The 20,351-nt window shown below is 42.7% G+C and overlaps 1 protein-coding gene across 1 annotated transcript in view; it reads left to right on the top strand.

Annotated features, from left to right (window-relative positions):
• Window positions 1-20,351, top strand: part of EXOC4 (exocyst complex component 4) — a 637,711-nt gene that overhangs the window by 433,845 nt on the left and 183,515 nt on the right. The window contains exon 11 of the mRNA XM_075925646.2: window positions 11,003-11,222. Within this exon, the coding sequence (XP_075781761.2) occupies window positions 11,003-11,222 (220 nt within the window). The remainder of the gene's footprint in view (window positions 1-11,002; window positions 11,223-20,351) is intronic.

The following is a 20,351-nucleotide window of genomic DNA, read 5'->3' as shown; positions in this document are numbered from 1 at the left end:
ATGGCAGCTGTTTTATTTTTATTGTGTTTGTAATGCTATGTACATATGTAGTAATCAGAACCACTTGGCACGTCGGAAACCTCAATAGATTTCACTTCAAGAGCAAAGAAAGGCATGGGAGGATGAAAGAGAATGAGGATTGCGATGAGGATGGGCTTCTGTTCCAGCCTGGTGTTGTCAATCAGCTTGGTACAGAAAATAGCTATTTAAGGAGGATGGAAAAAAGCAAGACAGTAATTTCCTTGTAAACTGAGTGTATTATAAGCACTCTGTAGCACCGGTTTCATAGGACGCTATTTAATCATTTCTCTCCCCACCCCACACAGTCACAGCTGCAGTCAGCAGGGAATATTTGATCTGAATCCACCAAGTTATAAAGGAGAGGGGGTTTCTGTCTCTTTGTGTGTTATAAAGGAGAGGGGGTTTCTGTCTCTGTCTGTGTTCTAGGATTTTGGGACTTGTTCCCTTCTTTGATCCAGATTACTTTGCAGTTGGAGAAGTTGCCATGTCTTTATTAAGTATTTGAAAGGAAGCAAGGAAGACGCAAAAACTGTGTAAGGTGATACATGGGCATAACAGGATGAAATGTAAAGAAAGAAGTTTAGGCAAAATGTTGCCCAAACTTCCCAACAGTGAGATTGGTCAAGCTGGGGAATATTTTATCAAGGGAAGCTTGTACCACTTGAGATGCTAAAATGTGGTCAAGAGTCAATATTCAACAGTGTAATTAATGAAGGGGATAGTTCTGCATCAACAAAGGGATTGATTGCATAACCCAGTTTCTTTAACCACCTCTACTTCTGGGATGCATTAACAGTAATGTTGTGAGCAAGACATGAGAAGTCATTCTTCTGCTCTACTCTGTGCTGATTAGGCCTCAGTTGGAGTCTCGTGTCCAGTTATGGGCACCACATTTCAAGAAAGATATGGAAAAATTGGAGAAGATCCAGAGAAGAGCAACAAGAATGATTAAAGGTTAAGAAAACATGAGCTATAAGGGAATACTGAAAGAACTGGCCTTGTTTAGTTTAGAAAAGAGAAGACCGAGAGGAGGCATGATAGCAGTTTTCCAGTATCTAAATGGGTATTGTGTTAGGAGGAGGGCGAAAAATTGTTCTCCTTGGCCTCTGACGATAGGACAAGAAGCAATGGGCTAAAATGGCAGCAAGGGAAGTTTAGGTTGGACATTAGGAAAAACTTTCTAATTGCCAGGGCAGTTAAACATTGGAATAAATTTCCTAGGGGCGGTTAAGGATTCTCAATCACTGGAGCAAAATGCAGGACAATGTAGCACTTTAAAGACTAACAAGATGGTTTATTAGATGATGAGCTTTCGTGGGCCAGACCCACTTCCTCAGATCAAATAGTGGAAGAAAGTAGTCACAACCATATATACCAAAGGATACAATTAAAAAAATGAACAAATATGAAAAGGACAAATCACATTGCAGAACAGAAGGGGGATGTGGGGGGGGGGGGAGGGAGGAAGGAAGGTAAGTGTCTGTGAATTGATGATATTAAAGGTAGGGAGAGTGGGATGTTTGTGAGTTAATGGTATTAGAGGTGATAATTGGGGAAACTGTCTTGGTAATGGGTGAGATTGGCAACAAGGACTTAACAAGAATGTGAACTATCTCACCCATTGCCAAGACAGTTTCCCCAATTATCACCTGTTATACCATTAACTCACAAACATCCCACTCTCCCTACCTTTAATATCATCAATTCACAGACACTTACCTTCCTTCCTCCCCCTCCCCCCTCCCCCCCGCATCCCCCTTCTGTTCTGCAATGTGATTTGTCCTTTTCATATTTGTTCATTTTTTTAATTGTATCCTTTGGTATATATGGTTGTGACTACTTTCTTCCACTATTTGATCTGAGGAAGTGGGTCTGGCCCACGAAAGCTCATCATCTAATAAACCATCTTGTTAGTCTTTAAAGTGCTACATTGTCCTGCATTTTGCTTCAACTACCCCAGACTAACATGGCTACATTTCTATCACTATTCAATCACTGGAGATATTTAAGAGCAGATTAGACAGACACCTGTCAGGGATGATCTAGGCAGTGCTTGGTCCGACTGTGAGGGCAGGGGACTGGACTTGATGACTTCCTGAGCTCCCTTCCAGTTCTAGGACTCTCTTACTTATGATTTTAAGATTAAATGATATCTTATTTTGTTGTTAAATACTTTCATATAGCAGTGGAGAAGCGGTTTCTGGCTATGTCTACACTGCATGCTTATTTCAACATATCTCATCTTATTTCGAAATAACAGAGTGCATGTCTCCACAGCAAGCCAGTTATTTCAAAATAATTTTGAAATAATGGGCTTCTTACTCTGACTCCTGTAACCCGCATTTCACAAGGAGTAAGGGAAGCCGAAGAATGAGTGGTCTTTCTTTGACTTTCTGTTGTGTAGACAGCACCAAAAGCCGAATTAAGCTATTTCGATGTCAGCTACACAATTGACATAGCTGATGTTGTGTAGCTTAATTCACCTTTTGCCCTGCTGAGTAGATGTACCCTGAGGCTGCCAGTAAAGTAGAAATTGGGGCAAAAAAAATAGGGTTACAAAAATTCTGCTGGCTCATTTAGTCCATCCACTACACCGTTATAAGATTGGTCCCCAGGGTATGTTTTCCAATGCATTATATAGTCACCTTGTGTGTAGTATGAAGCTTCCACCACTTCCTGGGGGTGCCTATTTCACAGACGTCACTGTTTATTAATTCTTTATCCATCTAGAATTCCCCTAATGTCTGAAAAATGATTTTGGGGAAACCAAATGAAAGGCTTTTTATAGACCCCTCTTTGGCTGTGCTGCATACGGTGAATTGAGCTGATTTGTGAATGTACTGCCAGTTCCAATCCTTTCTGTCTGTTGCCTAATCTCAGGCCATGTCTACTCTTACTGGTAAATCAGCACTGCTGCGATTGATGCATCCGTGTCAATTTACTGGGTCTGTAGCAGACCTGCTAAGTTAATGGCAGAGAGCTCTCCCATTCACTCCAGAACTCTAACTACTGAAGGAGAGTAGGGTAAGTCAGTGGAAAAGCATCTCCTGTAGACACCACGGTAAATCGACCTACAGTATGTTGACTTCAGCTATGCTAGTCATGTAACTGGACTCGCATAACTTAGATCAACTTTTCCATCAACTTGCTTTACATTTCTCAGGGAGGTGGAGTACACAAATAGATGGGAAAGTGCTCTCCCATTGAATTAGATAGAATCATAGAACTGGAAGAGACCTCAGAAGGTCCAGCCCCCTGCTCTAGGCAGGACCAATTCCAACTAAATCAACCCGGCCAGGGCTTTGTCAAGCCGAGACTTAAACACCTCTAGGGATGGAGACTCCACTACTTTCCCAGGCAACCCATTCCAGTGCTTCACCACCCTCCTAGGGAAATAGTTTTTCCCAATATCCAACCTGGACCTCTCCCACCATAACTTGAGACCATTGCTCCTTCAGTGGAGCTCCTTCAGATACCTTCAGTGGACCTGCTAAATCGACACCAGTGCATCAACACACCTGCAAGCTTAGATATACGCTTAGATTGGGATTTCCTCCTTCAGTGTATGGAACGCACCTACCACATTCTGAGAACTATCCTCCATTATTATTATAATAATGCAAAATAATCTAAAGTGAAATAAACATGAAATGATTCTGGAGTAGATGTGTTAGCTACACATAATAGACAGGTTTTTCTAAAGGCACCCAAGTAACTTTGGAGCACAAGTCTCTTTGACTTTCAGCAGGACTTGTGCTCTGAAATGATTTACGTGCTTTTGAAAATAAAAGCCCATAGTTTATTTTGGGGGGCACTTTCCAATAATAGCATCATTAGTTAAATCGGGGTAGGCTTAACTGAAGCTACTGCTGTTACTGAAACTCAATGGGGCATTTTCTGTTTTCATTGATATTTGTTTTTATAAGAGGTTTAATAACAAAAGGAATCAATGCCTAAGCATGGGAAGAATTGATATTGTATGTTTCTGAATCAATCCATCGTCTCAGGAAAAAAAACACATATAGTATAGGTAAGGAAGTCATTGAAGTTGGGAGTTAAAATAACTTAAATATTCTGAAATGATGTGCTTTTTTAAAAAATCCAAACGACTGTCATTTGCAAAAAGGCACTTCATTTTACGTAAAGTGCTTTTCTGTCTACAGGGAGCACTTAATTGTAGTCACAAATCACCTCAAATGCTTTCATAGAGAGATAAAACAAGTTAAATTTGTATATCGCTCTGCAAGTACAGGTTGTGAATTGGATATGAGATGCAAATTTCCATTTTTTCCTCATCTTTTCTGGATTTCTGTCCCATGCAGACATTTCACAAAAATGTACATCTAATCAGTTGAATCTCGCTTAGCTTCATTAGAGTTTTGGATGATTACCCTGGAGTATATGCAGTGACCATGGTCCAGCATCTGATGGTGTGCTTGGTTTGCAATTTTATTCTGAGAAAGCATTGTAGCTTTTTACAGAGAGAGGGATGCAGGTATATTAAATAACTGTAATTACCAAGTATTAGGTGAATTTTCTTGATGTGCCATTTGACTTATTCTCACTCGTCGAGAGAATATACCCCACAGCGTGTTAACCTTTATGGGTTTTTCCTTCAAATTTCATGTGCCAGGGAGAGATGGTTTTAAACGAGGCTGTTGATACTGTTTCTTAAATCTCTTGCAAATTGCATCTGAAGGGTTCTTTTTCTAGTAAAACAATCTAAGCAGACCATTTGAATCAAAGCTTTTCCTCCTGAGGCATCAACCCTTCCTTATGATCCAGTTTGGCAGCAAAGCGTATCTAAAAATCTCATTAGTTGGAGAATAAACGGAGTTAAGTGATTGTTGATAATTTCTTATGGGATTTTTAATTTGGATTTATGGAAATGTATTTGATTCCAGAAGCCCATTGGCTCTCTTGGTCTGATGGAACCTCCCCTGATGACAGCCATGTATTAGTCCAGAGTCTAAAGTTTGCAATATTTAATGTTTACATCATTTTGGATTGGTGAGTTTTTCACTCGAAATGACATTGCTCATCCTAGACTTTGGATGGGGTGGCTGAAGAGCGAATTGACTGAGAAGGGTTTTTTAGAAGATATTTTTGTGGAGATACTTATTTAATTATGATGATCATTCAGTAAAGTGCCGCAGGCCAGTTGTAAAGATCAGTAAGTGCCTAGAGTTCAGGGAAGTATTGGACATAAATTGAAATCAGTAATAGTGTAGATACGTGCCTGTCAATCTAAACAGTATTATAGGTGGGGCTGGGAGCCGGGGAGGCCTTTCCCTGATGTAACCCTGGGCTGCTGCAGGCTATTGAGATCCAGATACCTGAACATAGAGCAGGCAAACTCATTTTCTGAGTTCTCAATGGGACTTGCCCCCTGTTGCACCCATATCCCATAGAGGAAGACGCTGCCTAAGTCAAATGAAGAGGAGGGTTAGGAGGAAGAATGGAGCAGTGAATTGGGGTGGGGGGGGCAAGGAATGTGGGAAGAGAAGCAACTGGTGCCCTGGTTGTGGGAGGAAAGATAGATGAGATCAGGACCTGGGTGAGAAGGACCAGGGACTGGCTGGGCATGGAGACTGAGGAGAAGCAGTTGGGGAGTTGTCAGGAACAGGGAGTGAATGTGCAAGGAGACTGGAACTGGGTATGGGTGGCGAGTGGGATTGGGTCAGGTGGTCCAGAAGGGTGAGACCTGGCGTGTTTGTGGTAAGAAGCCTGAGACCGGGGCTGATGAGGTGAGGAGAATGGGGAGGGACAGGCCATAGTGTGAAAGAGACAAGACTGGAACATGACAAAAGATTTGGGGGGGATAGAGCAGAAGGGGGTCACACTTTGCAGGGGGGGAAGGGCTGATGAATCTATACTTATTAGAGCACCTTCCCCTCTACCGCCTGGAAGGGAACCCAAGGTTCCTGTGTCGTCTCATTCTTCTGCTGGCAGGAGCTATCTGTGGAGTGCACTTGGAAAGTGTCCCACCTCTTTCTCTCCTGGTGATCCACATAGAGGGTGGCAATCTACTACTGCTGTCTGTTACTCCATTAACCCGACTGACAGAGCTTGGTGTGATGGATCAAAAGGATCCAAGCCTGCTATTATGTATACCATCTCAATTCATCCCCAGAGCCGGTCCAACCCATAGAGGGAAGAAATGTGTGGAAAATTTTTTTATGTGACCATGTATTTGAAGACCATATCTTAAGGCATACTCACGGGTAGGAGGGGCGGGCAAACGAACATTGCACAAACAGCCTTAATTCTGGCATTTCCTCGCTTTTGAGAGCCTGACTTGGCAACTTCAATAATGTTGTATTAATATAGCAGGTTTTGTGTGAAATATATTTTTCATGAGATGAGTTTTTTAATGATATCATAAATAGTGAGGGAAGGGAAAAAACACTTATAGCAACCACACACCCTGCTTAGCTGTTCCCTTCGAGTGGGTTTTTACTCACTCTTATGCAAAATTCCCACTTACTTTAATGGAGTCTTAAATTTCAGCGTATCACTTTCTTTTGTTACCATTATCATTTAATCCTACAATTCTTGAATATCTGCACTGATAGTTCTTTGATCATAGCATTCAGGGTGGGGGGGGGGATGGCTCAGTGGTTTGAGCATTGGCCAGTTAACCCCAGGGTTGTGAGCTCAGTCCTCAAGAGGGCCACCTAGGGATCTGGGGCAAATCTGTCAGGGATGGTACTTGGTCCTGCCATGAGGGCAGGGGACTAGACTCAATGACCTGAAGAGGTCCCTTCCAGTTCTATCAGATAGGTATATCTCCATTATTAGGGACAGGACTGAATGACCACTTGAGGTCCCTTCCAGTTCTAGTATTCTATGATGTCATCTAGTCCACTGCCTGTTTGCTTTGGCTCTCAATAACTTTTTCTTGATATTTAGCTTGAATTTTCTTTCTGTAGCTTTAGACTCTTGTTCTTGGAAGCTTTGCTGAATGGCTGTTAATTTCACATGCCCTAAATCATCTCTGTCTATCTGCATTCACATGCACTGTGATTACTGTATAGTTTCTGTCAAGTAAAATACAAATCCTATAAAGAACCGCGGACATGCTTCTGGTCCTTACTGCATGTTAACAAGTCACTAATGTCCTGCCTGTGTCAAGAAATGACATAACATTAGAACACATGGTTACCTAACCTGGTGTCATTTCTAATGTAGACAAGTTCTGTGTTTGTTGAAGTGGGAGTTATTAGGAGAGATTTGGAATAGAAATTAATGCACGAGACGGGGAGCCAAGAATTTTTTATCCAATGCCAGGTCTGATACCAACTCTTCTTGTGGTTTTCGGCAAGTCATTTACACTCCAGTCCCGTAGTTATGTACGGACTTGAATTGTAAACATGCTAGTAGGCCTCTTAACATCAATGGCTATATTCAAGTTCAGCATGCACTTATGCATTTGTAGAACTAGGCCCTCGCTCATTCTGCCTTGTTTTCCTCATCTGCAGAACAATGATGCGGGTATTGGGGAGGTTAATTCTTATTTCTAAAAGTGCTTTCCAGATCAGAAATGCTCTCTAAGAAGCCCTGTGTCAAGAAGGGAATCCATATAAAGAGTTATATGAACATTGCAATAGATGTGGGAACAAATATAAAGGTACAGTAGGTCACAGCTCAATCTTGACAAGTGTCCCCTTGAGGACATTAGTAGCTGTCGGTCCACATAAATTGGTGACATTGGGTTGGGTGTGTTATTTCAGAGAGAGGCCTCCCTTGCCTCTCTCTTTCCCGGGTTGCTAACTTTATTCGTTTTATCGATCCGTGTAAGCAAGGGACTCAACTGCTTTCCTTTGTGTTTCTCTCCATGTGCTTTTTGCTGGGGGAGTCCCACTGTAGCTCTGACAGCTGAGTGAATTTTCAGTTATTACCAGACGGAATGGGTCCCCATACAGATGCTGCCTTGCCTTGTATGTGTCATTTTAGACTGATGAAGTCAATGCAGTGTAAGCATTAGGGAACAAATGGTTTATATTTGAAAGAAATCATGCTGCTGAAATTGACAGGGGAGACTCTATCAATCCTGCTAAGCAAAGCTACCTCATCTAGAGAACTACGTGTGGAAGTAGAAAATATGGACAATTAAGGAAATCATATTGATCTGTTTGGAGGCATCGTAACTGCTTCGACATCTCTGATAAATGCTAAGTGCATTTGGAAATGTCAAAAATGCCTCCATTCAAAAAGTCCTTCCCCAGGAGAGGCAAGATGGTCCAGTGGCTAGAGCATTGTCTTGGGAGAATTAGGTTCAAATCCCTGCTCCACCACGGGCTTCCTTCCTTCCTCATCTGCAAAACAAAGTGAGAAAAACTGTCCTGTGTCGGTGTGGTGAGGGTAAATGCATGAGCCTGCAAGGTGCCGGGATACCACCATAATGGGAGCCAGGACAGTACAGTAGATTGATAGGCTTTCCTTCTGAAAAAAATAAATCAATTAATTGAGACTACTATTTTTATCCTCCTCATCACTTCAGGTAATTAAAAAAAACACACCTTTCACTTCAGTCATGTAGGATGTAAATCAAAGAAATCACCTTTGCCTTCAGTGTGTCACTTGATCGTTGTGAAAGGAGGAGGTTCCTGGAAGAAGTGCCGCCTTAGCCAAGATAATTATGTCGGTCAGATACAGCTACGTTGATAGAAGAGATGCTGAAATTTTTGAGGGAGATCAAGGGGGGAGGTGTAATTTGGAATAAGCCAGCATGCCTTCTACCTGCATGGGAATGAATGCATCCAATAATTTCTCCTGGAATAAAATAACACCACATAGCACATATAAGGATTTTTCTAAAAGATTAATCAGTGCTTTAAGAAAGGCACTGTGCCAAGTGGAAAGAACATTGGTCTAGTATCCGTGAGATCCGAGTTCTATGCCTGGTTCTCCCACAGGCCTGGCTGGGTGACTTTGGGCATGTCAGGTCACCTCTTTGTGTCTCACTTACCCTCTCTGTAAAATGGGGGCAGTGACACTAACCTCCTTTGTACAGTGCTTTGAGTTCTGTTGATAAAAAGAGCTATTTTAAAGGGAGGTGGTGGTATTATTGGAAATAAAGTGGAACATCATTACCCCTATTTTACAGAAAAGGCAACAGAGTCATGGGCTGGTAAACTTCTTTGCCCGAGTTCACATGCAGGTCATAATTTTCAAAGGTGACTGATATTTTGGGTTCCTCCATTTAAAGTGGATTCTCAGCAATGTTCCTTCTAAGCTTTTCCACCCACGTGCTGATTTTTTTCCATTCACGTGAAGGATACATTCATGTGCACCGGGGCATTTGCAAATGTGCACTCGCTGCCAGTCGAAACCAGAAACCTAGCGGTGGGTGTGCTGCTAATCAGCTGCTAGGCCATATTTGAATCTCTCCTGAGCAGCCTCACCAGCACCCAGCTTACAGGGACCACAGATTTTCAGCCCTCTCTGAAGATCAGGAGCCTTTAAGGCAGGGCTACTCAACACGTGGCCCGCAGCCCATTTGTTTGTGGCTCGCGGTATGGCTTGGGTTTGTGGGGCTCAACACGCGGCCTGCAGGTGGGATCCTTTGAATATGGCCTCCACTGGGAACACGATCTGCAATGGTGAATCAATATAATGGTCTTCTGTTGATGTGCATTTTAGTAGTTAAATTCCTGGACCGTCGTTGCTCATTAAAAGTGCCGTCACATGGATAGAAATCGGGAAAATACTGCATTTTATTAATATCAGCAGAACTGACTTAAATGGGGCCTGTGTGTTGTGTAGTCTTGCCTTAATCTTTGTATTCTTGCCCATCAGTGTGAAAGAAGCTATTTGCATATATATTGCATGTATATATTTGCATGTGTAGTTCTTCAGGGAGGCAGCCGGTCAGGATTTACTGCTGAGGTGTCTTCACAGGTCTCTGGCTCCATTGATAATAACCAGAAGGCTGCTTGCCTGTTTGCTCAGTGGTGTGTGCCATGTCGACTTGGGTGCTTAGTCTCCACAGCAGACCCCAAGAGAGCCCCCAAAGACCACAGACCAGCTAAGGATTGAAGGTGCCCAGCCAGGTTTATTGTAGAGCAAAGTACAGTCATAGTTGTCAGTAGACTCTACTGAACCACTACGCACATGTACTTGCCACAACGGAATGACTCAATCAGTGGGAGGTCGCACTGCCCCCTTGGTCATTGAAAGGCTGTCCCCCCAAGACACCACCTTAGATATAGGTACCAGAAGTCACACCCCGTTGCTGACGTATCAGGTTGCCACCCTCTGACATTGACAGGTTACCCTCTTATGTTGTCAGGTTACCACCCTCTGACGTTAGTTAGCTTCCACCCATCACCCTGTACCTCGTGTTTTGATTAGATCATCTCTATCCATCATTCTGTTATTTTAGACCCAGTTCTGTGAGGTGGGGCCTGCCTCTTGCTCACTGCTTAGCTTTGCTTTATGGTAGCCATGTTTTGCCCATTGTTAACTAGGCCTCATGCCTCAAACCAGGCCTGTGCTGAACGGGTTTATGTTTTAGGTCCTCCTCTTACTACAGCATGTATATGCAACCACACTTAAGTTGCAGCCCTGAGAGTATCATTGTGGCACCCGGGGCTTCCAAAGTTGAGTAGCCCTGCTTTAAGATATCTCAAATTGGGTGCACTCAGTGGCATAGCTGGGGCTATCATTCAAGTGTCCTGCCCGTGTCCAGTGTACTCTGTGAGAACTCCAGTGCCTCTGAATCTCACAGCTCTTCCCCGCCAGTTCGTGAAACTGACGTTTAGTTGTCACACGGGCTGTCTGCAGAAGTGTGCTGCCATTTTTCTTTCAAAGCACAAGAGCAAACACTCTTCTTTTCTGTGGCACACACCTCCTCTCCCACCTTGCTGCGATGATTGCATTATAGTAGCTCTTAGGCTTTATGCATGGCACACTGCAACATATAGGTCATGGTAATTGCACTGAGTAGCTAAGTATCATTTCCCTTTTTATATTTCAGATTTATTCAGGAGATTGAGCATGCCCTGGGTCTTGGCCCAACCAAACAGTGTCCGCTCCGGGAATTCCTCACCATGTACATCAAGAACATCTTCCTTAACCAAGTCCTAGCGGAGATCAACAAAGAGATAGAAGGCGTCACCAAGGCGTCCGACCCCCTGAAGATATTGGCCAATGCAGACACCATGAAGATGCTAGGAGTACAACGGCCTCTTCTGCAGGTAACCAAGTTGAGCGGTTGGCCAGTGTCTTCCTGTTGCCATGTGCCTAGGGCTGTAGGAACAGCAGAAGCAAGTGTGCAAGAGATGTTTTGCAAACTCCACTTGCTCTCAGATATGGACCCCCTTAATTTGATGGCTTTTATCTATTACTCTTTTGTACTCCCTAACTTTTGCATCAATGTGTGGAGGGAGGAGGCTGCCAAACGTGACACAATCTCATGGTCTACGTCTACACTGAAGGCTTGTTGCACAAGAAAGCGTCCATGGCAGTATGGCCATTTTAGCCATACAGGTTTCTTGCGCAAGAAATGCCTGTTGCCCATCCACACTGCCTTCTTGTGCAAGAGCTCTTACTCGAGGGCTTATTCCTCATGGGGAGAGGAATAACTCTTGTGCAAGAAGCCCTCTATTCTGACGCTTCACTGTAAATTTTCTTGCGCAAGAACATGCGTGCAGTGTAGACACTCTGCAAATATTTGAGCAAGAACGGCTGTTCTTAGAATCATAGAACTGGAAGAGACCTCAGGAGGTCATCAAGTCCAGCCTCCTGCCCAAGGCCCAAACCTTTCTCCTTACCCTTCACATCTCTTGCCAGCTGCAATTCCAATTGCGCTTTCGCCTTCCTGGTAACTCGCCTGCGTTCTTGAGCAATATATTTATATTCCTCCCTAGTTATCTGTCCAAGTTTCCACTTCTTGTAAGCTTCCTTTTCGTGTTTAAGGTCACCACGGATGTCCCCGGTAAGCCAATCTGGTCGCCTACCATATTTGCTTTTCTTGCTGCACATCAGGATGGTTTCTTCCTATGCCTTAAAGGATTCTTTAAAATACTGCCAGCTCTCCTGGACTCCTTTCCCCTTCATGTTAGCATCCCAGAGAATCCTGCCCATCAGTTCTCTGAGGGAGTCAAAGTCTGCTCTTCTGAAGTCCAGGGAGTGTATTTTGCTACTCTCCTTTCTTCCTTTGGTCAGGATCCTGAAATCTACCATCTTATGATCACTGCTTCCCAGGTTGTTTCCCACCTCTACTTCCCCTACTAGTTCCTCCCTGTTTGTGAGCAGCAGGTCAAGCTGTGCATAGCCCCTGGTCAGTTCCTTGAGCACTTGTACCAAGAAGTTATCCCCAGCATTCTCCAAAAACTTCCTGGATTGTCTGTGTACTGCTGTATTGGTCTCCCAACAGATGTCAGTGTGATTAAAGTCCTCCATGATAACCATGACCTGTGATCTGGAAACTTCTCTCAGTTGTCCAAAGAAAGCTTCGTCTACCTCATCCATGTGATCCGGCGGTCTATAGCAGACACCAACCACAACATCACCCCTGTTGCTTCCACCTCTAAATTTAACCCATAGACTCTCAACAGTCTTTTCTCCCTCTAAGTAGGAAAAAGCCTGCAGTGTAGATGTAGCCTCATTGTTCTCAGCTCTGTCCTCTGCATGGACTGTTGCTTGACACACCTGGCTCTGATTGGAATGACTTTCTTCCCTCCCCTTCATTCTGAAACCACCTTTCACTCCTGTCTCCCCCCTCCTACCCCTGTTGGGCATTTCTCCCACTGTCCCCAGCACCCACCCCGCAAGTTAAACCTATGTTTTGCATTTGCACAAGGGTAAATCACATAGTCAAACATGCAGTAAATGGCATCTCTGCCATCTCACTCATTACTGTTCACTAGTCCAGTGCGAGGGCTTTCCTCTGCCTTAGTGTGACACTTTCACAAGACGTCCACATGATATAATCATCCAGTAAACAGTATGTCCATCATGAAGTATTGTTACAACTTTCTTAAAACATTTGCTGAAAGAGTTATTTATTTTAAGTGCAGTATTATGTTGCGTCTGACATTTAAAAACGAAGGCTGCTTGCAAATCTTAGAACATTTCAAGCTGACTAAACAGTACTTTGTTATTAAGAAGTTTGTCTTAAAGGTTACAATATTTAAATGGGGCATGCTTCACTGGAATAGTTCTTTGAGTCTCATGAGGACTAGTAGAGATTGTAGTAAATTTATTTTTTCTCACTTGGGGGTAACGCAATAGTGTGGAGGCGCATTGCGAGATCTAGTATGGTGACTAGTGCATAGGATTGGGAAACCAGATCTGCCCCTGTCTCTGATACTGACTCTTCTTGCAGCCTTGTTCAAGTAACTTAACCTCTCTGCCTGATACTGACTCTTCTTGCAGCCTTGTTCAAGTAACTTAACCTCTCTGCCTCACTTATCCCCATCTATAAAATAGACATATTATGTATCCACGTGACCAGTGGTGCTGGAGCTATAGGTGTGGGGATGCTGCCACACCACCTAGCTTGAAATCGTTTTCACTTTCCATGGCTCGCCGCACCCTCATTATACAAATTGTTCTAGCCCCACCCCTGCAAGTGACGGGGTATTTTGAGGATTAGTTAACATTTGAAATGTACTTTCAAGATCAAAAGTATTGCCCAAGTGTCTCCATAATATGTTTAAAAGTCTCAGGGGGCAGCCGTGTTAATTTGTAACTTAAAAACAACTAGTAGTCCCGTGGCACCTAAGGCCACGTCTACATAGTTGAGCTATTCCACGTCTTAAGATCTAACCCGTTATATCAAAATATAACAGGCTCGCTATTCCAACGTCCCTGTAAACATCATTGTATGAAGGTTAAGGGACGTTTCGGAACAGTGCCTTATTTCGCAACATGGCACCAAAATTAGAAATAAGTTGTTTCGAAATTACCTCAAAATAAGCTGCAAGTTTTATAGGCAAAACTCACTTCTTCAGAAGAGATGATCTCATCTGAGGAAGTGGGTTTTGCTCACTAAAGCTCATGATACTCTATCTGTCTATCCCCACGCACCGTATCTATCTATCTATCTATCTATCTGTCTATCTATCTATCTATCTATCTATCTATCTATCTATCTATCTATCTATCTATCTTGTTAGTCTTCAAGGTGCCACGGGACTACTCGTTCCATAAGATGTGTCACGGTTATGTATTTGCAGTTTATATTTTGGTTTAGAAAAGATTAATTGTGAAAACAGTTTCTGGCAACCTGTATTTCATGGTTCATTGTTCATACTAATGGTCTTCAAGACAAACATCACCAGCACAGGTGAAAATAAGATGATGCACACTGGTGTGGCACTCCAGAAAGAAGCCGGCTGGCTGAGGCGCTCAACTGGGGGGCCACTCCTAGCCTGGCTCCCAGGGCTTTCTGCAGGCTCCATGCTCCAGGCATGTTAAAGGGGCTGACTGGGGGATGTGCCCCTCCCCATCTGAGAATTCCCCCAACCCATAGTGCCCCCTCCATGTGCCATTTTAGGAGGGGAGGCTGCAACCACACATACCCAGTTGCTGTTACTCTTCTCCTTCCCTGGACTATCAGGGAGCAAGGGGAGCACAGCCTTTAATTATCCTCTAAGGGGTACGTCTACACAGCAGTGTTAGTCAAATTAAGCTACGCAACTTCAGCGATGTTGAAGTAGCTTAAGTCGAAGTAGCTTAATTCAGCTTTTGGTGCTGTCTACACAGCAGGAAGTCAAAGGAAAAACACTGTTGTTCTGAAATAACACTGCTGTGTACACCTAGGGCTCGTCTACATTGGCCCCTTTTCCGGAAGGGGCATGGTAATTTTTGAAATCGCAATAGGGAAATGCGCGGGGGATATTTAAATCCTACTTTGAAGTAGGAATAAGATCCTCCGGAAAAGGGCTTTTTTTCCGGAGGATCGGGGCCAGTGTAGACGCTCTTTTCCGGCTTTTCTAAAAGCCGGAAAAAAGCGGCGGACATTTTTATTTAAATGCCACGGGGGATATTTAAATCCCCCGCGCATTTCCCTATTGCGATTTCAAAAATTACCATGCCCCTTCCGGAAAAGGGGCCAATGTAGACGTAGCCCTACCCTAACATGGCACCCCCTGAGACTTTTAAATATATTATGGAGACACTTTAAAAAGATGGAGAAGAACTAAGAAGTTGCAATATAAGGCAGAATGATTTTACTTCAAGGCTAGATGGCGTGAAACAGAATCACCTGTCAAGTCCATTTGAGTTGTGTAGGAGAATATGCAGGTTATTTGGGTGAGGATTCCTTGAGCCTCTTCCTCTTTTTCTCATTTACATCGATAACTTGCTTGTAAGAATTAGACAGGATAAGAATCCCAAATCAGTCTGCCCAAGCAAATGACCTTATCAGCAGCCCCCACTCTGTGGTCATATCAGAGTGTAGGCTTTGGATGAGGGCCATTGAAGCTATTAACCTTACAATTTGTTTTGGATTCTTAGCGAGATGATATATAGAACTGTTTATGATATATGCCTGCCTCTTCTCAGTCATGTGAAATTGTTAAAATGATACCAATAAATTTGCTTAAGGTCCGTTGGAGGTCAAATAGGCGGACTGGATTGTGATTTCTCATTTAATCCCTATAATTCGTTTCCCGTGAGGAATGTAAATCATTTTGAATCGGAATTATTCTTGGTCAAGATGTTCCTATGACTCTCTAGTTTGACCATTCTGGACATAATTCTGTGGAAGGCAAGATATATCTGTGCCTTTTTGAACTAAGCAGCCCAAACAAATGAATACAACAATCTGATTTTCTGTTGATTTTTTTTTTAAATTAATCTGTTGTCACCAAACTGACAACTCTGAAGACAGAAATTCTCCCTTTAGCCACAGAACAGGTTCAGCCCAGCTGGGCAGCTACAGTTCAAACTTTGCTTGTCTCATCCCAGGCCAAAATATTCCACCTGTGTGGCCAGTGAAATGTCCAGTAAGCACATGCAGTCAATCTGTACCTTTAGTGAGCAGGCCAAAGGGTATAGGTATACAGTAACCAGACCCAGGACCCTGCGAGGTGGGAGCATCCCAGACCTCATGCTCTGGCTTATGCCAAGAGGTCTGCACAGGAGTGATACAGCCCTGTAGCTCAAGTCCCACAAGCCCTAAGTGGCTGATGGGGACATCTAGTTGCTGTGAAGATGTACGCAATGGGGCTAGCCAGGGTGGTGGTTTTATGCTGTAGACATATTCTCTAGAACTGGATTAAGAACCATCAATTCCCTTTGGCTAGTCCGCCTTGACATGTTTGAACCAAAGACACCTCCATCATAGGGAAGAGGTTTTTGACCATCCTAACCCACCATGTCTCTCTCCAATTAACAGTATAATTTACATTATTAAGCTAAAAATATTATAGTAGCCCATTAAAAATATGGCGTTTAATTATAAAGAGGGCTCGTATGTATTATTTAGTCATTCTGCAGTCAAATGGAAAGCATTGTTAATACTCTCCTTTTAATACTGACATGAACAAAAAAAATGAATTGTAAAATATTCTGCCTTAAAGTTTATACAACAGTTGTTTAAACCACTATTAAATCAGGGTGCAAACAGCTTGACAACTTCTTGTATCCTATTGTCATGCTGTCAGCATCAAATATGATAGGTCTTTTCAGCAAGGTGGCTACTACCAACAGTGACTTAGGACATTCAGTTTCAAAGGTTTCATGGTTTATATCTGGCAAGAAATGTTTCTTGCTGTTCGATCTTTGCAACTTCTGGGCTCTACAGTTCAATTGAGGCTGGAATTGACCTATAAGACAGATGCATTTACTAACTTGCATGGTAACAGCATCATTTGTTGTATGTAGTAGGGCATAAAAGTTTCTGGCAACGGGCTGATTGCTGAAAATCTAGTTAAAGTCTCATTCAGAAATCTGAGTGCACAGCTGCCTGCCTGATAATGACTTGCTTTAGATAATTACCTCATTGCCTGGACTGATTATCTCACATGCTAAGCGAAGTCCCTGCCAGGATCACTTGTGACTTTCCTGAGAAAACGTTACCAACGGCAATGGCACATTGTTTTCATCCTGTCAAATTATGGCATGTTCATTAGAAGAATGGTCTCAGCGAGTAGCATTCAACAGGCCACCAGTGGTGATGGTTGCACACGATGGTTCAAAGTGGATTTCTTTATGATTACTGTAAACAAATTAGTCATCCTTAAGGTCCTCTTGCAGCAGTAATCAAAATCCATTAGACTGCAATTGTGGTGGATCAACTGAATGTCTTGCTTACAAGGGTGAACATAATCTTTGAGGAAGTACTTGTGATTCTAATCAATACATTCTAATACTAATTTTCAATGATACTGTGCCTCAAGAATAGCAAAGTGCTTTGCAAATAGTTACCCCCGGTGGGGCAGGTGACATCTGTTTTTGCAGGTGGGAGGAAGAACCAAGACGCCAAGAGATTGAAATTTGGTCAAGGTCACATTTTGAGCAGTAGCAGCGATTTTAAGTAGAGCTTGGGATTTCTGTGTCCCAGTCTCCTGTTTGAACCATTAGACAATATTCCCTTTAAATGAAGACTTTTCCCATTCACTTCAGTGTTTCTTCAGAACCACGGTATCCAACATGCTACCCACTAGCCACATGTGCCAGTTGACTGGCTGAGTGGGGCTAGCTGGCTTGAACAATATGTCTATTTGGCTAGTTGAATGTGGGTAGTTTGCTACAGCAGTAGCCACTGTTTCAGAACTGATTGGACACACAGAATCCTAGAACTGGAAGGGACCTCAAGAGGTCATCAAGTCCAGTCCCCTGCCCTCACGACAGGACTAAGCACCATCTAGACCATCCCTGATAGATGTCTGTCTAACCTGCTTTTAAATATCTCCAGTGATGGAGAGTCTACAATCTCCCTAGGCAACTTATTCCAGTGTTTAACTACTCAGACAGTTAGGAAGTTTTTCCTAATGTCCAACCTAAACCTCCTTTGCTGCAGTTTAAGCCCATTGCTTCTTGTCCTTCTTCAGAGGCCAAGGAGAACAATTTTTCTCCCTCCTTCTATGTAACACCATAGCTTTAGACTGATTCTTGCTCCCTCGATTTACTGTTACCTCTTCTGGCAGTGTATGCACTGAGCCAGATTGTGTGACCACAATGTGGTCTAAATGCTATTGCTACGTTAAGACAAAATACTACAAAAATTAGTAAGTTTACTTTTTTTTAAAGTAACATTTAAAAATGTTCACATGCACATTTGGTAAAGAATGGGGTAGGGGAATGGATGGAGTTGATAAATTCACAGGGATTAATGTGGACATACTGGCATGGCATGCTATCAAGCTGATGTATGTCCAGTATAGGAACGTTCCCTCGCTCCCCCAAATAGAATAATCTCAGCTTCTTCAAACCATCCCACTAATGTGCTTCAAACTTAACCAAAAGGGAACAGAAGTAGGAATGGGTTTAGAGGTCAGTCTCCATTGTTCATTGAGACCTGACTCTTCATGAGACTGCTGGCAGATGAAATGTCTAGCGATAGCATCTAAATGATTCCATATCATCTCATTTAGGCCACCAGATGGGTGTCACGTGGTAATAACTTCTGGCAAATTCCAGCCCCTCGTGGATTTGAATTTTTGAATGAGCAGTAATTTTTCCATTCTATTCTAAGCTGATTATGCCCCAGTTGAAATATATGTCCAGTTCTGGGTGCCGTATTTCAGGAAAGATGTGGACAAATTGGAAAAAGTGCAGAGAAAAGCGAAAAATTATTCAAGATCTAAAAAACATAATCTATAAGGGAAGATAGAAAAATTGAGTTTGTGTAGTCTGGAGAGGAGAAGACTAAGAGAAGACATGATAATGGTTTTCAGTTCTGTAAAACGGTGTTATAAGGAGGAAGGAGAAAAGTTATTCTCCTTAACCTCTGAGTATAGGGTAAGAAGAGATGGGCTTAAATTTCAGCAACAAGGGTTTAGTTTGGATATTAGAAACAACTTCTTGCCTGTCAGGGTAGATAAAATATGGAATAAATTGCCTGGGGAGGCTGAATCTCCATCACTGAAGATTTTTAAAAGCAGGATAGACCATTGGCTGTCATGAATAGTCTATAATACTTAGTCCTGCAATGAGTGAAGGGAATGGAGAATATGGCCTTGTATGGTCCCCCCAGTCCTGGGACTCTATGAATTCTCTAAACATGTGGAAGCAAAATGCAGGACAATGTAGCACTTTAAAGACTAACAAGATGGTTTATTAGATGATGAGCTTTCGTGGGCCAGACCCACTTCCTCAGATCAAATAGTGGAAGAAAATAGCACAACCATATATACCAAAGGATACAATTTAAAAAAATGAACAAATATGAAAAGGACAAATCACATTGCAGAACAGAAGGGGGATGCGGGGGGGTGGGAAGGGGGAGGAAGGAAGGTAAGTGTCTGTGAATTGCTGATATTAAAGGTAGGGAGAGTGGGATGTTTGTGAGTTAATGGTATTACAGGTGATAATTGGGGAAACTGTCTTGGTAATGGGTGAGAAAGTTCAAAGACTTGTTAAGTCCTTGTTGGTAAGTGTCGAATTTTAACATGAATGACAGTTCAGAGGATTCCCTTTCAAGTGCAGATGTAAAAGGTCTTTGTAGCAGAATGCAGGTGGCTAAGTCATTTAGAGAGTGTCCTTTCTGGTTAAAGTGGCAAGAAACTGTTTTCTCTTTGTGATCTTGTCTGATATCTGTTTTGTGGGCATTAATCCTTTGGCGAAGTGTCTGAGATGTTTGTCCAATGTACATAGCAGACGGACACTTTCGGCACATGATAGCGTAGATTATATTTCTGGATGCGCAGGAATATGTGTTCTTGATCTTATAACTCACTTGGTTAGGTCCAATAATGGTATCAGCAGAATGAATATGTGGACAAAGCTGGCAACGGGGTTTGTTGCAAGGGAAGGTACCAGGGTTGGTATTAGTGTGGTATGTCCTGTGGTGGTTGGTAAGAATCATCTTGAGGTTAGGTGGTTGTCTATAGGAGACTATGGGTCTGTCTCCCAGAGCCTCTTTGAGTATGGTATCCTGTTCCAATATAGGCTGTAGTTTATTGATAATGTGTTGGACAGGTTTAAGTTGGGGGTTGTAGGTGATAAGTGGTGTTCTATTGTTGGTTTTCTTGGGTCTGTCTTGAAGTAGATGGTTTCTAGGTATTCGTCTGGCTCTTTCAATTTGCTTTTTTGTTTCTCTGGGTGGGTAGTTGAGATTTATAAATGCTTGGTAGACATGTGTTCATCCAATCGAACTGCTACTCTCTCATTTAAGAAACTTCTGAATTTTTCACTTAGTTTATGTATTTTAA

Source organism: Pelodiscus sinensis, chromosome 1 (assembly GCF_052426305.1).
Source record: "Pelodiscus sinensis isolate ZL-2025 chromosome 1, ASM5242630v1, whole genome shotgun sequence".
Lineage (NCBI taxonomy): Eukaryota > Metazoa > Chordata > Testudines > Trionychidae > Pelodiscus > Pelodiscus sinensis.
Note: the sequence above shows the minus strand (reverse complement) of the source record. Positions and strands in the feature narration are given on the sequence as shown.